The sequence below is a fragment of the Gallus gallus genome, chromosome 2 (assembly GCF_016699485.2).
Source record: "Gallus gallus isolate bGalGal1 chromosome 2, bGalGal1.mat.broiler.GRCg7b, whole genome shotgun sequence".
Taxonomy (NCBI): domain Eukaryota; kingdom Metazoa; phylum Chordata; class Aves; order Galliformes; family Phasianidae; genus Gallus; species Gallus gallus.
In genome coordinates, this window is record NC_052533.1 from 34,733,552 (window position 1) to 34,749,754 (window position 16,203).

Here is a 16,203-nt window from a genome sequence, read left to right on the forward strand (position 1 = left end):
TTTTCTCTTTGTAACTTCACAGAAATTTTAATAAAAGCAATGAGTACTGCTAGACTCAATAAACATCTTTCTGGAACGTCATCCACTACATCCTTCCACGCTGACAGTAAATGAATAAAACCTAATCTATGTATATTGTTTTCCAGCCAGTTATCCTGACAAGCAATCCACAAATTTCCAAGGTTTCTTTTCTATGAGTGCCTTGGGAGACAATTTCAACTGGACATTACATCCCCTGGTTCTACATCAAGTTTCAGTTTCAGCTAGAAACACTAAAAACACAGTCCTCCGAGTGCATTAGCAAGTCAGACTAGCTCTATTATTATGTACTTATTTTCAAGGTACTTATCATGGTGTGCTTTATTGCCTCATGACTGTGAAGACTTCTATAACTTTGTCTCCAAGGTAATCCTTTAAGCACTCATCTCAGCTTCAAAAACAAACAAACAAACAAAAAAAAAAAACCAAAAAACAACAACAAAAAAATTAACATGTTCTGGTATTTCACAATATTACGTAGAACATCGATCAATTTTTCCTAACTAAAGTATTAGTGTGTTTGCTTAAACACAGCTTTCACACACTAGAATCCTTTACTAAATTCAAGCAACTTAAATTCTGCAAGGTCTTTTTTGTCTTAAAGAAATGGCTGCATCTTCGCCATCCTTACAGTATCCTACAGTATTTTTAAGTGGAACTTCACATTTTTCTTCAATGAGATGAGGATTCATACAATTTTCTAATATGCTGCAGAGCTACTGTTAGAAAATTGCATAGGCAGAAGGAAGAAAGGCTGTGCATATATATCACAGTATGAATTAAGACAATTCTCTATCCATCTCCTAAGTATTAATTATTTTGTTTCAACAGTTGGATATTTCATTTGCAAAACACTGATTACTTCCATATTCTGAACTTGTAACCAGGCCAGATGGACAAAATGACGCTATACTTTGCTGCTCAAAGACGTAACATTGCCTAAATATATGTTTTATTTAAAATTAAATATTAAAACTTCAAATATTTAGTTTCAATATATAAAGTCTCAAATTAAAATGCAGTACATGTCTCACAGTAAAAAAAAAACAAAAACAAAAAAACCCACCACAAAAACGAAGATGAAATGGATGCTTTATATAAAATATTTACATAGATAGAACATCAAAAATGTACCATAGTTGGTAACCTTTACGACTTGGGGAACCATGTATTTACATATCTTTATCTTCGCATGTGCGTATGTGGTGTTGTGTATATATTTTTAACAGTTGACAGCTGTTTTAGAGCATACAGAGATGCCAAGCTGAATGAGGGTCTTGATTACTTCAAGATTAGCTATCTAAAGTTTCTATTCATTTTAAGTGTTGTTAGTGCGAAGAGTCATTAGTCACTTCCTTGTCTCATAGAACATCAGCATACATTTACATTGTTAATGAACATTTGGGGTAAATGAATTAATGGCACTTTTAAACATCAATTCAATACTAATAACTTTGTATGTCATAGAAATGTTAAGGTTGGGATAAAAATGAGAAACCTTTTCAGTCAAGGTAACTAATCACTTCTGGGCACAATAAAGGCTAAAATTAATTTACTGTGTTTTTTAAGAGGATAAAAATCTTGATTTTCCTTGAAATGAAGTTGAGAGAATTTCCAATATTTTCAGGGAAAAAAAAAAATCAGAAGAGAAAGCTCATCTTTCTTGATTGGTGTAAACTAGAAGCAAACTATAGTTCCTCAGGAAAATGGTTATTATTTTAGGCTATTGCAAAGGATTATTTTCAAGTATCTGGAAATACTTATAAAAATGCTTTTAGTTTATCAAACCAAAATGGCTTTATGTTGTTAAGATGTCAAATATAACAGAGGAGGAACACTGACCTGGAAAAGCTATTTCATTTAATCGTCAGGTTTTAAAATACTTTCCCCTAGATGTTCATTCTAACTTTTGATACTGAAAAAGCTTTATAAATCCATGAAGAAAAAACAAGCAAAAAACACCCTCAAAGGAGCAATGAAGTTTTACCCACGTATTTTAAAGCAACACATCGGCTTCTTATAAATTGAAGTAGTAAAACTGACTAAGCAAATCTTGACATAGCTTTCTTAATAAGTACTAGTAAACAGAAGATTTATAGACAGATACACCCACAAAGAATGGTTGATGTGGGTGAGGGACGTAAGAAATGTGACAAAGTTGTTTCAACTCAGTAATTTAAAACACATTTTTTAGTTTGCCCTCCTGGTACATGTGTTCAATGACTGGAAAATTACAGGTAGTTAAGGTGCCATTGTGTATAACTGAGTACTTGAAGAATGTTTTCATGACAAGGATCTTGGCTTCTTGTTAAGCTTATCACTTTCTTTGAACCAAATACACTGTCACCACTAGCAAATGAGTAGAAAAGACAAGCAATGCAGACATGCATTGCATTATGCAAGCACTTTGCTCTCACTGTTCATTAGTCTTCCAAATACAGCATTTTATTAATTTACTTCAGGTTATAAAGTGACTTCTGCTGTTAAGAGTCTATTTATTCTACCTCAACTTTCAGTATTTTTTAAAATAAGAATATTTGAAAATATTCTTATGAAAAGGGGATCAAACAAAAAAATATGAAAATCATCCTCTTTATTTCTATAAACTCTTCCAAAATAATGCATTTCACTTTATTACAGTTTAAATAAATAAATAAGGAAAAAACCCTGGACCCAGAGCAATGTGAAAGAGGCCATATTTCAAAAAGTAACGCAAATCCATGCTTTATTTCAAGATTCTTACACTGAAATCAGTGTTTGGTTTATGATTAAAAAAGGATGACAGAGCATTAAACATTTGGCTAATGTTTCTGTCTGTAATTGAAAGTTGACTTTTCGTGGTTTTCATTAGTGTCAGAGTGTTCTACACAAACTCTGTGAAATGTTCTTTAAGTTTCCTTGTCAAATTCATTGAGAAAATTAAACAAATTATGACAGGTATAGTTATCATGACATATTATGTTTCTAGGTATAAAGTTAAAATAAAAAAATAAAAAATCCCCACAGAAATACAAAACTCACCTTCCTCTGTTTTGTTCAAGTAACTCTGCAAGGGATCAATGCCTACTTCCTGTTCCTCTGTTTGTAAAGGGTGACTGGTTTCAGATACAGAATGATACATATTGGCAATAATTTCCACTGAAGGATATTTATCTGGAGGAAAAGCAGAAACAAACACTTAGTGTTTCTTTAACTACTTTGCAATAACACAATTCACAATTTAAAACACTTAAAAACCTTTCCTTACTTTCCAGGCAGAAAATCACCATTAGATGTCAAGTAGAAGAATAATGGCATTTCCCTTCAAATATTTTATTATTTGAAGTCCAAAAGAATTGTTATAGAACCTCTCAACAATCACATGCAAATAAGATGCATGTACTGTTTTGAGGGACTGTGAGTTGGGGCAGGAGCCTCTCTCCTTCCTTTTCTAGCTTTCTCAACTCATCTTTCAGTCTCGTTACAAAGAAAATTGATGCCAGGGTGTGGGGACAATGAAGGTTGTAGAGCAAAGCTGAGGCAACAGCTATCATCACATCCTTCTGAATTAAGGACACCTCATCCTAGAAAAACATTTTTCTTTTAATCATATTTATATTTTAGAAACCTTAGGTCAAATATGAGACAAGAGGCAGAGGGATGCAAACAAATACAGAAAAGAATGAGATGATATTGATTGGTACGATTATTCCAGTTTAATCAAGATTTCTATTAGTTTTGTAGTAAGGTGATGTTAAGGAAACATTTGAAGAAACTTAATCAGCTAATTAGTGAATATTTATAAAGAAGTTATTCCCAAAATTAAGAACAAGAGGAGAGAAAGCAGGTCAATGAAAACCCAGCAAGTGGGTTATAGAAGTTCATCATCACAGGCTGAATGGAATACAAATCACTAACACACGAATGACCAAGAACAATGTTAGAAGCTCATGTGAAGTACACTTTAAGCTAATATTTGCTGCAGTGAATAACAGGATGCCAATAAAAAGGGAAAAGCAGATGGTGTTATGGTCAGAGAGGTAAGACAGATAATTGACCTTTCTAGTGCATTGTCACAATGCAGGAATACATTCTTTGAGACAGCATTTTGGTCAATATATAGCCATTTACTAACAGCTTGAAAGAGATGTTTCTAACCTGCAACATGGACAGGTACTGCCACTTGAGTTTTAAGTATCACTTCCTGTAGCTGCTTAGTTTACAGTATTTAAATTTCTAACTCCAAGAAAATTATATTTAAGAAGAAATATATAAAGAGGTATGTTCCTATAGTTTCAGGATTTGTATATTACCAATTCAAAAATAACTTTAATTATGTTTTTCCTATGGTTCTTATAAGGTACTGACCATGTGTGCTTAATGCCTTCAGTTTATTAACAATAAACAAATGATCATCTCTTGCTACTTTTTTAGCTAAAACAGATTATCCAATGCTCCTTGGAACTGAAGGAAGGCAGGACTGCCTGCATTTGCAGTGGTACATATTTATGGCAAATTATTACAATCAAATAATCATGGCCTTAGAGAAAATGCGCCATAAGTACAGAAAGGCCTTTAACAAGTCTTTCGATGATCTCAAAAAACACATTATGAATGCAAGTACACTTCATGTGTTTTGTATGTGATTTATTAACCATAATCACAGAAAATACATGAATAATAACTTGGAGAGAAGCATTTAAAAACTTTTTAGCCATTTAAACAATATCTCAATGTTTGCCTGCAGTCTTAGGACTACATAATACAGGCAGATGTTTATAATTACTTGATATTTTAAATAAATGAATGCAGAACTTGTAAGAATTAAAAGTTGATTATTTATTTAAAGAAAATTTTGGAAAAAAAATATGTTTACACTTTTCTCCTGTTGAAATTCTAGTTGCTTCTCCTGTTGTCTTAGCTGTGTCATTGTTGCTGCCTTTCTACTGCACAAACCTTAAAGGCTCATTTATACTGTTCTGCTAGAGTTTAACTTTTTGTTGTTACAGTCCTCTACAATATATCGAAATAAGGCACAATGCTACTAGCTTTTCAGACTGAGATTCAGGCTCAAAATCTCCTTATTAGCAGCTACCACTTTAAGACAAAATGTTCTTCCAACTTGCATTTTCTTGTATCAGTAGTACTACAGTAAGAAATTGGCTTCAGTAAGTTTGTTCTCCTTTTTCTTCTTTTCTGTTTCTAACTTCTCTCTCTCTCTCTCTCTCTCTTTTTTTTTTTAAATACTCCCCAAATACCATGCCTTTACAACATGTAAGAGCCATAATTTACTTTACAGACAGTTAGAGCAGTTTTAAAGCTAAAGAGATTTACATTTGATACTCAAATGGTGATTTAATCAGTTACTTGTGTTTGTTTATGGATACATTTGATTAGTGTTTAAAAAAAGTATCACTAACTATTAGCTTTAGTGATAGTCAAGCAATTTCCTTTATAGTTCCGTACTTAAGTTCTTTTCAGCTCTTCTAAGAAAGAACAAAGCAAACTATTAAATAATTATGATTACTCTTGGGATCTTACTCTGAGAAAGATTAATTCTTTACAGGTTTGTGGTTGATTTGTAATGGCCTATAACATATTGCTCATATTAAGTAAGATGTAAGTTAAAAGCATTTTCAATGTGAAACAATAAAAATGTTATTAAAATCCTCTGAAATTCAATTAGCTTACAAGACTTGATACTGCCTACCTAGACACTCAGTCAAAGCTAACAGTGACTCTGTTATCTATTCCTACTAATTTTCTCCAAACACAACAGGCTAAAAAAGACGAAGAGCAGGCACCCTTCCCAGCACTGGGAGTTCTACTATTCTTTAATATACATGGAAACATAATTAGGACTGCATATGAAACATTTATCTTGTTTAGGGGAATGAAAGGAGACAGGAACCTACCCATGAGCCCACGGCAGATAAGTATTGTGTTTGGCTCCTCTCTCTAAGCATAAGAGCAGAGAGAGCCCTGTAGTACTTCTGGATGCGTCTAGCACATGGCCCAGAGCTCAGATGCTGCGAGGTGCCTCCACTGATGGCAGCACCTCATGTCAGCTCCTCACTGACCAGCACACGTTGAATGAACCCAGTCTGGTTTTCAACAGCAGAAAAGGCAGCTTGTTGGTACACCTGTGACCTGTCAGTGTGGGTTCTCAACGGAGACAATCAAAAATCCCACAAAATTGGCTTAAAGACACAACCATAGAAATCTGCTGGATATAAAAAGGGCTGTGAGATACTGTCTAATAATACTCTCCCACATGGTCTCCTCCACAGTCCATTCCATAGCATGAAATATCTGTCTGCTTCCATTAGGAAAAACTTTACTAACATTTACTTCCACCTTACTAACAACCTCCTTCTGCATAACAGAAATTACATAACTGTTCTATGAATTCTCGTCTAGTTAGAAATACAAGACTAAGTCAAAAGTCTCTGTGAGATTTGCTTGTATCTTAGCTGAAGTGTCAGTGGTATGCTTGTCGTCCAGACAGGATCTGGGCAAAACATGGCAAAAGCATGTATTACATAAACATAGAAGAATATCACTATAGACAGAAGAGTATAAACAGCAGTCCTCTGTGATTTTATTATAATAAATGTTCATGTAATAAACTAATCATAATGAATGTTCAATCAGAAGTTGAAATACTCATAACAAAACCAAACTGCATAGTGGTGTTTTTGTTTGTTCGATTGTTTTTTAAAGCAGTAAGTCTATTTGTGACCAGATGAGCAAAATACAAGACTATTCTATTGTCAAAAAATATCTTAAATTCAAAACCAGTATTTCATTAAAAAACAAAAAACAAAAACAACAAAAAACACAATCTGAACATGAATACTGCACTTTATTTCAAGCCTCTGATCCCCAGACAATTAAGCCAAAAAGTAAAAACTTTAATGTGTGAAGAAAGGAAACAAGTGAATGTTCTATCTTAGAGGAAGAAACCAAGCACTGCATATGCTAAGGGTGAAAATCAGTATATAAGGGTATATTGGTACCAGCAGTGTTACGGGAATATGACATTTCTGAAAACTACTGAAGTGTAGTGAAGTATTTAAATAATACTTTGTATTCATTCTATTAGACCGTATCATCTACCTTCTTCAAATTATGTTTGGGCCTTTATTTCATGCCATACAGCAAAGTTTACCATTTTAATTACATAAATTGATGACAAGTAGAGGAAATACTTGTTCAGCTAAGTGATAAATTAGCTGCCCTATGAAGTCAAATTGATTAAAATGACCCGACTAAAAGCAAGTGTCTGATGTCGTAACGGTCTTGTGCACGTTTTGTTGAGTTTGACAGCATCATGTTATGAGGGTTCATAATTCTGCCCCTCATTTGCAGCTTATGAAGTAATCAAGCATGTTAGCACACTGAAGTGAGGACAGAATACAAAAAAAAAAAAAAAAAAAAAAAACCAACATTTTACACTAGATATGATACTAAATATTAGGAGGATAAACATGCATTGTATATATTTAAAGCAGTGAAGTGTAGATGACTTGCAAATAATCCTGAAGCAGTTCCAGACCCCAGGTTTGCTCTCAGTAGAAGGTTGAGAAGGAGAGGGTGCTGAGCATCCACAGAGCAATTCTGTTTTCCCTCATCTGAGCCCACCTCTTACAGAATATATAACCCTTGACTGCCACCACCTCTATTTATATACAGAAGACCTGCTGCCTGGGTTAAAACCAGCTGGGATGAAACCCAGCAGGGATGCTACTCAGCCACTTCCACAGGTTGTTAACACTTTGAGGAAACACGTTTCAGGAGGAACATTTACTAACTCTGAAGAAAAATGCACAACTTGACAAACTTTGACTAGCATAAAGCAAGTTTGTTTTCTTTTATAAAATGTATCAGATTATGTATCATTAAATTAGAATGATGCAAACATAAAAATGGACTGACATGGTAAAGCTGATTAACATTACCATCAGCTGGGATCCGGAACAAAACAAACATGATCACTGCACTGATGGACAGGTTAACAGCCAGAGAGTCTGAAGATCATGAAATGCAATTAATTTTGTCCCATTTAATAACATTTCCTGCATTTTAGCTTCTGCCTGTCTAATCCTTAATACAAAAACAGAGTTACATTGGACTTTAAATAAGTTAATTAAGTATTAAAATCAATCATGTGAAAGTCTTAATATTTAATATTGTTAGATTGTATATCAAAGTGGTTTTATTATTTATTTACTCTGAACCTTTCCAGAATACTTCATGTGGCAACAGGGGGTCTGTATCTCACAAGATAAATGCATTTACAATGCCAAATAAATTATATATAAAAGCATTTGTCTTAATACATGTCATTCAATATTAAATATCACCCATTGGTACCACCCTGAAACCCTAATCCATTTTTACCAACCGCACATTTGTATTATTCAAATGTTGTCTATTAAACAGTTGTCTCAAGAGCCACAGTAAAGGAATACATACCTAAGAACAATTATCATAGGAGCTTTAAAGCACTGTCTACAGATTTAACCCTACAACTTTCATGTCTTAACAGTACTTAAACATGCAAAGTATAAATTCAGCAGTGAATTAAAATGTCACGGATAAGAAACAGTATAAATAGCTGGGGATCATGACAATGTATTCTCTTGGTAATTCACATGATAGTTAAAAGCTTTTTTTATGCTATGAGTTAAAATATAAAATGCAAAGTAAACCCACAAAGCTATCATAAGTAAGTTATATTCTCTTAATTTAGTAGAGATGGAATCATCAACATATTTGCTGCAAGACGGGAACAAGCTCATGCAGTTGCTAGCTTATGGTTTTCTTGAGGCTATGTGACACTGCAAGATATGCTAGTTTGATGCAGAAAGAAACAGGGTAAATACAGCAGAGAGGATTGAAAACCTTATGCACTGTTTACCACTGTACTCAATAAACATATCCCTCTACCAACCTTGACAACAATGCTCTAATGCTATGAACATTTGACATTCACTGCTTCTCTCCTGCATTGAAAACGATGACAAGTAAAGTACAGAAAGTATCAAACATGTTAAGTTCCCAGTGCTACAGTTCAGTAGGTTTGGTACTATGTATCTCAAAAAAGGAAAGAAAAAGAGGAGAGGGAGAAAGAAGAGGAGGGGAGAGCAGCCAATCCTTTTAGCATAGCTGAAGTCTGTTTACTAACAACGGTAATATGGGGAATAAACAAGAGGAGCTGATAATCCTTACATGTGATCAAAATTATAACTTAATTGGCATAACAAGTGAGATTTAATGAAATAAATCATTACTAGAATGGTAATAAAGAGCAGAATTATTTCTTCAGAAAGAATATACCAGTCAAATGAGTGAGAGTGGTGTCTTGTAAACAGATATCCACATTTACTTGGAAACTGAGAATGCAGGAGAAGGTTGAAAATAGGGATAATAAAAGAAGGAAGACTATAACACTGTAGAAAACATAATGGAAATGGAAACTGGCTGGACAGTGTCTTGAATAAGCTGATGAAAGAGAACTTTTATTTCACTTGTTTCTATTTTGAGAAAGGAGCTGGAAAAAGCAGAAAGGTAGGTCACTGGATGAAAATGAACTGGATTCTAAGCCACAAGTAGAAATTAACTCAAAAAAATGAAAATTTCTAGTAGAAGTGATCTTAGAAGGACAAAGTTTATGATTCTTAGGAAAGGAAGAGGTAAAAAAAACCCATGGTAATAAGAGGAACAAGATTTCAACAAAGCCAATTTCAAAAAATTAATATTTTTTTTAGGAAAGAAACAAAGCCAAGGGAAGACAGGGACTCAGGAAACTTGGCCAACTCTTTAAGAGAGCTCTTTTATATTATATGTAGCATATCCCAATGGACAGGAAGGATAGAAGAGGGAATTACACGGATTTAGCTAAACGATGAGTGACCCAAAGCTTGAGCAGAATGCAATCAGCAAAAAGTAAAAAGTACTCAAGTTAAAAAAAAAAAAAAAATCAAATAATGCAGGTTGTGTATACTGAAGCACAAAGTCATACAGTCAAATCAGAATGAAAATGAATAAGGAACACAAGGAACAAGAACTAAACATTCTTCATATATCATGTAAATATACACAATTTAGTTGGAAGAAGAAAATGAAAAGATTTGATCTCTTATTTAAAGGAAAGGGAGATTTATCAAAGATGGAAAGGCAGGTGAAGTGTTTTATGCTTTACTGTTTGCTAAATGATTCTATTGCAAATCAGATTACTGATACAGCATCATTTAAAATATACATGGGTTAGATCAAAGAAGGATTAGAGACAAGGTAAATTAGTTCTTTTCAAATAGTCCAAATAGCCAGATACTATTCAGCTTAAAGTAATTTCATGTAGTAGCTTTGACTAAATGGATACTGCCCTCAAAATGTGTAGTTTAACTGACTATTGGTGCCACTTTCCCTCTACAGGCATAAGCACCTGCATGGAAACAGGTCAGTTGACTCCACAGAGTCAAAGCTATCTTACCGGATGATTAACCAGAATTTTACCAGGAGTAATGAAGGCCTTGCCCTTAGCACAAAGGAAGTGATTCTATGAGGAAAAGGATAAGAAACAAGTGGATTAGAATTTGAAAGAGAGTCAGCAGTATCATATTACTTTGAAAAAAAACCAAAATAAGTTGATAAAAATGAGATGTAGCTTTATTTACAGATATATGAAGTAAATCTCCCATCATGCGATGCTGCTAAGATCTAAGCTGCAGTAGAGTATCCATCTTTATATGGACAGCCTAGGAGGGTCGACATCTGGCTGGTGTAGATAGAGAGGAAAAACAAGACTAGTAGGAATCTAGAAAATACAACCTAAGGCATGGTTCAAAAATCAAAATGTTTTTCAGTACTGGAAGAAACACTGAAACAAAGGAAAAGAAATACATGAGACTTCAGATCTTTACATTATTTAACTTTGAAGCTACTCTCTCCTCTTACAGTAATCTAGAAGTGCTGAAAACCCTATTCATATTAAAATGAATCATACAAAATTGGAAACCCATTAAACCAAACAATCTGCTTGTTTATTCTATTTTAGAATGCATTTTATTTACCTGGTTACAAAACAGTTCAATATAACTGAAGTTAAAGCACTGTCCTTCCAAATACAGTTAAGACATTAAAGTAGTTTACTGTTGTTTACAGTATGGAAATGATTGCTTTTAACTATTTAAGAGTTTTACTTTCAGAAACACACAGGCACCATGCTATGCTACATACTTTATGTTTTAGTAATACGTATGTAACTCAAAGGGCCAAAAAATGTCAAGGCTGAAAGAAATCATCAAAACAGTGAGCTGGAAAAAATGGCAGCTTAGCCTGCAGCCTTACCCAAAATGATAGTAACTAGCTTAGACACTAAAAGTGTATTCAATGAAGTAAGTTTCTAGGATATCACAGCTTTAGAGTACTAAGCAATTAATCTAAGATTCAGCCTTTATTCTTTCACTATTTTTAGAAAACAGTTTCCTACAGGGGCTGACAATTTTTATAGAAACACCAGCGTGTTCATGCACGCACGGAGGCATTTACATCAAATATTTCTCTTCTAGATATGCAGATACTAAAGCAGCATGGCCTCACACTGAGGTACAGAGAAAGTTAGTGTAAGCTCCACTAGCTAAGGAAAAAGGACAAAATTTCACAGCCACTTTCAAAGGAGCGAAAAGAGCCAGAATTTGTTTTGCGTCTTACAGTGAAGTTAGTAATGTGAAGAACCACAAGCCATGTTCATGTACACAATTCAGGCTCTGCGACTGAGTGCAAATGGGCACATCTGCAGAGGAAAACTGGGTGGAAGTGGGAAGCCAAGACAAGGTGCTGACATCTAATTCAGTTCACACAGAAATCCCTAAGAAAAACAAGACAAAATAGAATACTTGAAAAGCAGATAGCCCCTAAGACTTGGAAACACAAGATACAGATGAACCATGCTAACCATGCTGGCAGTTGACTGCATGAAAGGACTCTGTACCAAGGTATCACTCCTGCTGTGATTAACATTTCACTTGTTGTTTTAGTATGAATGTACTACTGTGTTCCATGTTACTAAGATGATGACAAGGCATGTTTTCTTCCTTTTTCAGACAGAGAACTTTGGTGCTGCATTTCTTCTGTTTACGGTGTTCAGTAACTCACAGTACTAATTCCTGTCGGGGTTAGTAATATTATGGCAGAAAATTACAGTGCAATACCCTTCCTTCTTTAAATTTTTGATCTCCTAATACAGTGTTATCAGTTACAACTCATTTTCCTACCCCCTCCCTCTCTCTTATATTCCATTCAAATTTCTGAGCAGTTGGGTGATATGTTCTATGCCTTCCTGTAGATGCACATCAAGCTGTGAAGGGAACAAGTGGTATTGCTGAAGTCCTCAGACACAGAGGAGCAAGGCAGACATGGCTGCTGTAGCATGATTTCTATAATGCACTGTTCTTGGAGGCATTTATTCCCCCTAAAATGTTTTCTGTGCAGTCTTTGCTCATTGTCAGAGCACATAAAACACATGCATAGAAGTCACCAGTGCAAGCAGCATGGTGCGTCAAACACAAATTGGCAAAAGCGTTTCAAAACCTGAGTCAGGTGCAGGTCTTAAGTAGCAAGTAGGAACGTAGTCTTTGCAAGTTTATAGAGAAACAAAAGTCTGGATCTACAAAGAAATATTTAATTCTGCGGAATGTTAGAAATGTACCCCACAGTTCACAGCACAATTAAGAATGTTTAATATAAACTAACTCAGAAATAAAGTCTAAAGGGGACAGTATTAATAAAACCAAGGCACAGTTTATTAGTTAAAGGGCTTTTTGGTTTGGCAGTAAATCTGTTTCATCAGAAAGAGCTGCCACCATCAAATTCTATTCTCTTTACACTAAATCTCAGGGTTTCTTTGCCTTAGAAGTGGGTCAAGCACACACCACACAGTAAGAAGCAGAAGCCTTACTTCACACAGCACTCTTAGCCAACACCTGAGTATCAAGATGAGACCTTAGACTACAGGAGGCTGAGTTGCCTTGAGAAGTGTGTATGTTCTGCTCTGGGGAAGCAGAGCAAAACCACAAATAAGATTTTTCAAAGCTTCTTGATTTTTAATAGATGATATGATAGATTGATGACTCCTAAACATGCTAAACTTAGTGGAGAGGTCTCTCTAATTCACCACCCACTATGACATGACTGAATCTCCCCATGTTGTCTGAATATCATTACCTGTATGTCACAAGCAAAAACGAAATGGAATCCCCAAGAAACTGCAATCAGATTTGCAGAATTGTACTGGAGCAACAGCTGTCATTGTACTTTACAGAAAGCTTGCAACACCTTTGAGGCTAAGCTTTTAAGCCAATTTTATTAAAAGAATATAACAGATGTAAACAAAATATGGTTAGATGCCTCCTTGATTAAATTTTTCTATTTGTTTTTAGAAAGCCTTCACAGATAGTAGTTCATCTAACATAAAGAGAAGAAAACTATGACTTTTTAATAATATTTAATGTATAAATTACAAACAGTGATAGCCATTGACACTGACAGTCCTCCTGGACAAAACAGTTGTTTTCACATAATTTCCAGTTCTTTTGGTTTTGGGTTTGTTTGTTTCATTTTTTGGTCTTCTGACAAATCTTAATTTCTTTCTCTCCAAATGTAAGAAATGTCAATTAACAACAAATTTCATTCACATTTTTTATCCTACTGCAGACTCTCATACTTAAAACGTAACATGAAACTGGTCACATGCAAAAATCTAGGAAGATGTACTTTTTGCTATGTGGTTGTATTTCTATCAATAGCTTAGATGCAGACGAGATGTAACAGTGGCCATGCTATGGATTACTTAGACAAGTAAAGAGAGTGAAATCAGAATTTTGAACAGGATCCAGAAGGAAATGGAAAGAAACCAACCATACAGAATACAGGTGTGATCAGTTCTCACTTGACTCTTTTACTTAATAGCAAGGCTGTGCATCCTAAAGCAGCCAAAATAAGTGGTAAGTTTTGAATGCTGGTCTGTCATATAGGTAGATTGCTCCGTGAGTAATGCCTCCTACTTATTTCCATGGACAGAACAACAGATACAAAGAGTGCAATAACACTATTTGACAAAGCAAATTCTCAACTATACAACACTATTTTTTAACATAGTCACCACCATCAGCCAATTTGTGTGGATGAGCTGATTGAGACACTCTTTGTTTTGTGGTGTGATAGCTGTGCATGTTTATATGCAACATGGCTTGTTTTTCATGTTGTTGTTGCCACTTCTGAAACACACCATCCGCTGCCTCACTGCGCTCACACCCACTGTTTGGTCTCCACAAATGTTTCGCAAGCGTCAGTGAATGTCAATGGGTGCCATTTTTTTCCACATGGAGGAATTCAATGACACACCTTTGCTTCATCCATACTCTCATGTCAGCCGCCATTTTGCCAGACTGCTCCTCAGCTGCTGTCTGTCATATGGCAACAACATGTAATGGAATATTGGTGGGAAGGTTCAACCTCTACTGCCATACCACCAACATCCACCTCTGATGTTGTAGACCAAAATAATTAAACAGAAGGCATTACTTTCAGAGCAGCCCTTGTATTAGTCATCTTTCCTTTTCTCCTAAAGGACAGACAGAAAATGGCAATAGCAGGTGTCCTTAGCTTCCTAAAGGAAAAGGAAGAAAAAGCAGACCAAGAGATAGGGGTATAGTACAGGCCACCTGATCAAGGGGAGGCTGTTGATGAGGCTTTCTTGCTCCAGATGTGGGAGCCGTTGTGCTCACGGGCCCTCGTCCTGATGGGGGACTCCAACCATCCGGACATCTGTTGGAAAGACCACACGGCGAGCTGCAAGAGATCCAGAAGGCTCGTGGAATCCATTGATTATAACTTTCCGGTCCAGGTATTGGACAGACCAACCAGAGGTGAAGTGTTGCTGGACCTGCTGCTCACCAATGTGGAAGAGATCAGCAAAGGCGTCAACACTGGAGGCAGCCTGGGCTGCAGCGACCATGCCCTGGTTGAGTTCGTGATCTCAAGGGATGTGGGCTTGGCAAAGAGTGGGGTCAGGACCCTGAACTTTGGAAGAGCGAACTTTAAGTGAACTTTAACAATGGATTGTTGGCCAAGATCCCCTGGGATGCTGTCCTTAAAGATAAAGGTGTTGAGGAGAGCTGGCTACTCTTCAAGGATGCCCTCCTGAAAGCACAAGAGGTCTCCATCCCTCTGAATAAGAAAGTGGGCAGATGAGATAGGAAACCGGCATGGCTTGGCAAGGACCTGCTGAGCACACTGAGGGCAAAGAAAGGTGCGTACAAGCTCTGGTAACAAGGGCGTGTCACCTGGGAAGAGTACAGGGAGGCTGTCTGGACTTGCAGATGTAGGATCAGGAAAGCCAAGGCGCAGATAGAACTGAACTTGGTGAGGGACGTGAAAAACAGTAAGAAGACATTCTACAGGTACATTGGCCAGAAGCGACAGGCCAAAATGGGGGTACCTTCTTTAGTAAATTTAAAAGGAGAACTGGCTTCAACGGACGAAGAGAAAGCTGAGGTACTGAATGAGTTCTTTGCCTTGGTCTTCACTGGTGGCCAGGATTCTAATCTTTTTCACGTCCCTGAGCCCTGCACCCCCAAGCCTCGAGGTGGGGATCAGGGGGGTAAATCCCCTCCCACTGTAAGGGCAGAGCAAGTCCAAGACCGCCTCATGAGACTGGATGAGTACAAGTCTTTGGGGCTGGATGGCGTGCATCCCAGGGTTCTGAAGGAGCTGACTGAGGTGGTTGCCAAGCCGCTCTCCATCATATTTGAGAAGTCGTGGCTGTCAGGCGATGTCCCAAATGACTGGAGGAAGGGTTACGTCACTCCCATTTACAAGAAAGGGAGCAAGGAGGACCCGGGGAACTACAGGCCAGTGAGTCTCACCTCTGTGCCTGGGAAGATCATGGAACAGATCCTCCTGGATGACATGCTTGATCACATGAGGAATAAGCATGTGATCCGAGACAGCCAGCACAGATTCACCAGGGGGAGGTCATGCTTAACCAATCTTGTGGTCTTCTATGATGGAGTGATGGCATTGGTGGATGAGGGGAAGGTGACCGATATCATCTACCTGGACTTGACCAAGGCCTTTGACATGGTACCCCACCCCATCCTTATCTCCAAATTGGAGGGA

At 36.4% G+C, this 16,203-nt stretch overlaps 1 protein-coding gene across 4 annotated transcripts in view; it reads right to left on the reverse strand.

Moving 5' to 3' along the window:
* TBC1D5 (TBC1 domain family member 5) overlaps positions 1-16,203 on the reverse strand; it is a 307,207-nt gene that overhangs the window by 180,882 nt on the left and 110,122 nt on the right. For all 4 annotated transcript variants that reach the window (XM_015281811.4, XM_015281808.4, XM_040696662.2 and 1 more), the window contains one exon: positions 3,061-3,192. In XM_015281811.4, the coding sequence (XP_015137297.1) occupies positions 3,061-3,160 (100 nt within the window). In that variant the 5' untranslated portion in view covers positions 3,161-3,192. The remainder of the gene's footprint in view (positions 1-3,060; positions 3,193-16,203) is intronic.